Here is a 6,522-nt window from a genome sequence, read left to right on the forward strand (position 1 = left end):
GTTTATCTTTCGGCTTCTTATTACAAAGGAACTAAAGATACTTGAGGTCCATTGGTAAATAGGTTTGCCACACTGAAAAATTTACAATGAGGAAGAATTTACTTCTAGAAATTGTGAAATGTATTCATTAGGTAACAAATTCACAGAATGTGGAACAGAATCCATAATTGTCTACTTCTTAGTTTTCACTAGAAATTAATGTTCCTATGGGTTAAGAATTCTTATCGATACATGTCATTAAGACTAATAGAACAAGGCTAAAAGGAAACAATTGTATCAAAAGTAGGCTAAGAAAAAGCACAATGTATTTTTTTTAATAAGGAAAGATATGAAAAATAGGCTTTTTGTTAAAGAAAACCAGTCTGTGTGTGTCCTAAAGTAAAATGACAAGTTGTTCCAGAATAAGAAAGAGGTAAAACCTGAATGGATGAGAAGGCTGTGGAAAAGGAGTCTTGGGAAAGGAATTTTTTGTGTGATCAAGTGGGCTAGGGCTGGAATGAATTTAAGTCTTTAAAGAAGGAGTCTAAATATCAAAAATACACATGCAAAATTAGAATTTGGTTTTCTCCCCGTTAAAAGGACATGCTTTCCTTGGACTGTTGGGTCTACAGAAAGGATGTGAAAGGTCTGTTTTTATGTTTTAAGTAATCTGTCCAGAAAGCAAAGACCCTGTGTCTTACCAAAGTAATTTTTTGTGCTTAATGTTTATCTGTAGCAGGACTTTGATTACTTGCAAGAATTGAGTCTTCCATATTACAAGAGTGAAGTTTTGTTCCCCACTAGGTTACCTTCTGGATTTGCCTTTAAAATCATCTGTTGTCCTTTGGTTATGTGAACCACTAAGTATTATTTCATACTGATCTGTGATCCTATTAATCAATGTTCAAAATTTCTGACATTTTGATAACTTTCAAAACCAAGTTCTATATGGTGTCTTTGACATCAAAACAACTTAGATTTCTCTGAGGGTCCCTGGAAAATCTCAAAGGATTTATCTCTCACCTTGTAGGAGAGGTAAAAGTAAATATTTTTATTTGTTATGTTAAATTACATGGGAAGCATTGACAAATAAATGATAAACCTTTTTAGGGTAGGTAAGGGCCAACGGGAGGCAGCCCCAAAATGGGCCACTTTGGCATGATGAACATTTTGAGTTAAAAGTAACCAAAACTCAAAACTCAGGGGTGGCTGGGTGGCTCAGGTTTTGATCCCAGGGCCCTGGAATGCAGCCCCACCCTGGGCTCACTGCTCAGCAGGCAGTCTGCTGCTGCTGCTTCTCCCCCTGCTTCCCCTACCCTGCCATGCTCTCTAATAAAAAAGAAAAAAAAAAGTAAGCAAAACCCAGCAGATACAGGAAAAGCTCTGCCTCCCTCACAATTGCCTACATTTTCATTGGAAAGGAGAGCCCATGGGGATCCCCTGGGTGGCTCATCGGTTTAGCGCCTGCCTTCAGCCTGGGGTGTGATCCTGGAGTCCGGGATCGAATCCCACATTGGGCTCCCAGCATGGAGTCTGCTTCTTCCTCTGCCTGTATCTCTCATGAATAAATAAAATCTTAAAAAAAAAAAAAAAAAAAAGGAAAGGAGACCCCGTAACAGGAAGAGAGCTATGACGAGACCTCCCACCCTTTTACCTAAGGAACTTATCTGCCTAACAGGACAACTTTGTTTTTCCAAACATCTCCTTTAGCTTTCTTGCAATGGTCTTTCTTCCCCTTGGTGTCCTCAGACACCCCTCCCCCCCCCAACCTCTGCTTATTTCATATAAGCTTCCATTGCCTCACCGCCTTTGGAATCTCCTGTCTGCATGGATTCCCTGTAAGTACACCTGTGAAATTTGATTTCTCTCCGGTTAATCTCTCTCATGTCAATTTGACCCTAAATCCAGCTGGAAGGACCACAGGGCGAGGGAAGGTCTTCCTCCCCAACAGGTGTAGGTGTACGGATATACGGACCAGTATGTCCAACTACCCTAAACTGCCTCACAGCACGGAAATAATCACATTTCTTTATCAAATGAGTTCTCGTCGCATCTTTTAACCATGGTCACTTTTTCAGTCTTTTTCCATTTACAGTCACGGATTTACTCTGATGCTTTTGCAAACGTGCTTCGTCTCCGGAGAAGGTCTGAGGGTGCAAAGCCTGACAAGTCGTCCAGAACACAGATTGTACAGGACTTTAAGATCGTAAAACGTTAACTAGGTAAGAATTTCCAGAACTAGGGGATCCCTGGGTGGTGCAGCGGTTTGGCACCTGCCTTTGGCCCAGGGCACGATCCTGGAGATCCGGGATCGAATCCCACGTCGGGCTCCCGGTGCAGGGAGCCTGCTTCTCCCTCTGCCATGTCTCTGCCTCTCTCTGTGTGTGACTATCATAAAAAAAAAAAAAAAAAAAAAAAAAAAAAAAAAAAAAAAAATTTCCAGAACTAATGGGGGGAAAAAAAAACCCCAGTATGCAGACAAAACAAGAATTAACAACACGGAACCAAATGAATGGAGGATGATTGTAATTTTTTTTGTTTTCCGGGCCGCCCGAGTGGCCCAGCGGTTAAGCCCAGAGCGTGACCCCAGGGTCCCGGGATCGAGTCCCACGTCGGGCTCCCTGCGTGGGGCCTGCTTCTCCCTCTGCCTGTGTGTCTCATGAATAAATAAATAAAATCTTTAATAAGTAAGTAAATAAATAAGTATATTTTTTCCTTTGCGACTTTTTTCTTTGAAACATTGCTGATTCCTTTTTTTTTTTTTAATTGTATTTTTTCCTCTCCAGATTTAAGAAAACCTCTTTCTTTACTCATAAGCTACTTGTGACTGCCGGTAAAAGTACAAAATACATAGGGAAGCGGGGAGAACTAGACCTTGGAACACCAAAAAAAAAAAAAAAAAGACTTGGAACACCGACATTAGTAGAAAAAAACAAAAAACAAAAAACAAAAAACAAGAAAACCGGGCCCCCTGCAACCTAGCAGGTGATGGTGTGCTCTTACCGGAGCCGGGCCGTCGCGCGGGCGGCCCCGGAGCGCCCCGGGCCCCACCCAGGGCCCGTCCGCTCCGACATCCCGCGGCCTCGTCGTCGGCGCCCACGGCCGCTCCGCACCACACGGCTGACGGGGCGCCCGTCCGCGGCCGCGACGCCGGAAGTCCCCGGGGGACGGCGCGCCCCGCCGCAGGTCCGGAGGCCGCTCCCCTCAGGCCCGCGCGCCCCCGGCGCCCCCCAGCCCGGCTCTCCCCCGCGCGGGCCTCAGCGCGCATCTCGACGGCAGCAGCGGCCGGCACACGGCGGCCCGAGGGACGCTGCGGACGCCACCCGGCCCGCCTCGGGGAGGAAGGGCCCGCGGGCGCCGGGCGCCGGCTGCTGACGTCACGCGCCTCGGGGGCGGGGCCGGCGGACGCGACCATCGGCAGCCCCCCCCGCGGCCCGAGGCCCCGCCACCCGCCGACTCACCTTTCCGTCGTCGTGAAAAGGGAGGCCGAGCTCGTCGGCCGCGGGCGGGGGGCGAGCGCAGCCCGCGTCCTCGGCCCCTCCGGTGGCGGGCCCCGCGGAGGCGGCGGCCTCGTAGTCCGGGAACGGGTTGCCGAACGCCCGCTCCTCCATCTCCGCCTCGCCGCCCAGATGGAACTTGAGTCTCCTGGACATGGTCTCGCCCATCTCAGCCGCGCGCCGCTTCCCCGGCCCCGGGGCCGCGCGGTACGGCGGGCGCGCGGGGACAAACCTCCCGCCGCCGCGCTCCGGCCCGAGCCCCGCGCCGGCCGCCGGGGAGCCCGCGCTCGGCGGGGCGGGCGCTCCCGCCTCGGAGGCCGCCAGCTGCGGGGGCGCGTCTGCGGGGGGCCGGCGTCGCGGCGGGGGCCCGGCACATCTGGCGGCGCCCCCCGCCCCCGCCCCGCCCCCGCGGCTGCCCCGCCCGCAGGGCCCGCCCGCTGCCGCTCCGGGGGCTCCCGGGGCTCCGAGCCCGCCCTGCGCTTGCAGCCGCCGAGCGATCCGCCGCGTCCTCGGGCCCGGGCGCCGGCCGCGCGAGCAGCAGCAGCAGCAGCCCTAGGATGGATGGATGGGGGGGGGGGGAGTCTAGGAGAAAAAAATCATCCTAAAGGAAAGACTGTCAAAGCCGCCCACGGCGCTGCAAGCATAGTGCCTCCCGGGGGCAGGGGGGAAACGCTGCGTCCCGTCCGTCCCGGGTGGGGGGGTCGGAGGAGGAGCCACAGGCCGCTCCCCCCCCCCCCCCACCGCCACGTCTCGTTTCAGCCTCTTTGTTTCAATAGACGGATCCTTGGTAGCGGGAGGCGAACGTGGAAGCATCATCGACCTCAAAGACTCCCGCAACGTGGATGGGGGGGGGGGGGGGGGGAGCGTCACCTGCCTCGTAAAAGGACTCGAGCAAACAGGCCTGGCGGTTTACGTAACTGGGCCGAGCCCATGCAATGGTTTCATTCTCCTGGAGGGGAATATCCTCCCCCTCCCCCCCCCCCCACCACCCCTCCCCATTTAGATTTCCGATGCAATAACAGATAGAAGATAGTTTATGCCCTTCGGGTTGCAAGTCAGTGCGGGAGAAAGGTCAGGGTTACGGTATAGGAGGATAAAGATTTTTATTTTTTTTAACGGAACCAAGCAGTATGTACGTTAGTGTGATGAAGAGGGATGCGATGCGATGGAGGAAAACACTGTGTCCAACAGGAAAGGACGCTGGCTCCCCCCCCCCACCCCAGCTGCACAGGGCCCTGCAGGTGCAACACCCCCTGCAGATGGGAGGGAGGACCAGGGGCGAGTACCGTGTAGGAGGAAATCATTCCAATGGGGTTTTTTTAAGCAGAAGGATCCTAGAGTTCAAGGAAACAGCCGTCTAATAAAAGTGTGCCTGGGGGATCCCTGGGCGATCCCTGGGGGGCTCAGCGGTTTAGCGCCTGCCTTTGGCCCAGTTGGCCCAGGGCGTGACCCCGGGGTCCTCGGGTCGAGTCCCGCCCGCGGCCGGCTCCCGACGTGGAGCCTGCTTCTCCCTCTGCCTGTGTCTCCGCCTCTCTCCTCTCTCTCTCTCTCTCTATCTATCATGAATAAATAAATCTAGAAAAAAAAAGTGTGCGTGTACGGCTGCATCCCTGTCCACTATGTGCTCCATCTCCCTGTCCTGGGGTCCCATCCCCGAGTAAGGGAAATCTTGCTGCTCCCGATTTTCATGCTTTCACCTGAAGTGAATGTAGTCCTCTAACTACTGACGCCCTCCTGCCTTAGGGACCATAACCCTCCCACCTCAGGGACTTCAGTAGAGAAGATCATCCATGGCGCATGTTCCCTGAGGCCTGTGTCCTTTAGACCAGAAGGCCACAGGCAGGTGTGGCAGAAACGGCCACTGCTGGCTTTGCCGTGGTAAGGCTGGTGACCTTTGCTCTCTCTCACCTATTTGCTGTCAGGTGAAAAGAGTTTTTCTTGACTCTTCTTAGGATTCGGTGCTTGCCTGCAGACAACCGTTGGCAAGTCCACAAACTCACCCCAAGGATGACCGATATATATTCAAGGACCAAAAAATTCAAAGGCAGTTTAAGGAACTGGCGTGTCTTCTTAAATATTGTCTGAGCTGCAGGTCTGCTGTTAGTGGAGATTTCACTTGCGCTATTTTGCAGATTTGTGACAGTCCTTCCTTCACGCTCCTGTTTTTCCTGGAGGCTTTTAAAAAATAACAGGAGGTGTGAGGACCCATTTTGCTGCCCTTCCAAGCTGCGGGACTGTCTTCCTCTGGTGGCCACGCTTTGGTAGCACGGACTTGGAGCAGTGCCTTGAAATGATGACTTTTTACTAGCTTAAGGCCAAACCGGATTCTTAGGTAGGGTGTCCTTCCCTACTCATCTAGGTAAGTGAGCGGGGACAGTGCAAGGATTAATGTCAAAAACGAACAGCTAGGAGTGGTGAGGACAACTGGCAATTCCTAGCAAAAGAACCTAGCAGAGAGGGGAATGTCCGTGTTCACCGGCTGAACCTTGGACAGCGCTCAAGGCCGGGAACTCCATGAGAGGGCTCAGGGAGTGAGTCTTCCTCCTGCAGGAGACAGGTTTTCCTGGGGCAGGGCTGCAGGACAGAAACTTCCAGGGCAGCGTGGATGTCGGCAGAGGGCCAGGTGAAGGAGATCTATTGGGTACATGTGAAGTCCCGAGGTTTTGTTTGCTTGCCTTTTGATTAATTAAATAGCTTTTTTATTTATTCTTCACTTGTGTGTCATAGGACAAGCTTTTATTTATTTTTTTAAAGACTTTTATTTATTCATGAGAGACACAGAGAGAGAGAGAGGCAGAGACGCAGGCAGAGGGAGAAGCAGGCTCCATGCAGGGAGCCCCACGTGGGACTCGATCCCAGGTCTCCAGGATCATGCCCTGGGCTGAAGGCAGCACTAAACCGCTGAACCACCCTGGCTGCCCAGGACATGCTTTTAGATTTGTCTGCGTTCCTAAGCTACCGACTGAGTCCTCCAGTCCTATCTGTGTTTGCCAGCACTGCCCAAGCCTCCGTGGAAGACTTTTCCTTTGGGAAGTACAAGGGGAAG

General features: G+C 52.6%; 1 protein-coding gene across 2 annotated transcripts in view; it reads right to left on the minus strand.

Moving 5' to 3' along the window:
• Nucleotides 1-3,754, minus strand: part of LANCL2 (LanC like glutathione S-transferase 2) — a 48,791-nt gene extending 45,037 nt beyond the window's left edge. Inside the window, exon 1 of one of the 2 annotated variants that reach the window (XM_072760087.1) lies at nucleotides 3,441-3,754. In XM_072760087.1, coding sequence (XP_072616188.1) covers nucleotides 3,441-3,644 — 204 coding nt within the window. In that variant the 5' untranslated portion in view covers nucleotides 3,645-3,754. Of the gene's footprint in view, nucleotides 1-2,982; nucleotides 3,307-3,440 lie in introns of those variants that run through there. The other variant, XM_026006694.2, reaches the window with a different exon arrangement.
• Nucleotides 3,755-6,522: the final 2,768 nt, after the last annotated feature.

Source organism: Vulpes vulpes, chromosome 5, assembly GCF_048418805.1.
Source record: "Vulpes vulpes isolate BD-2025 chromosome 5, VulVul3, whole genome shotgun sequence".
NCBI lineage: Eukaryota > Metazoa > Chordata > Mammalia > Carnivora > Canidae > Vulpes > Vulpes vulpes.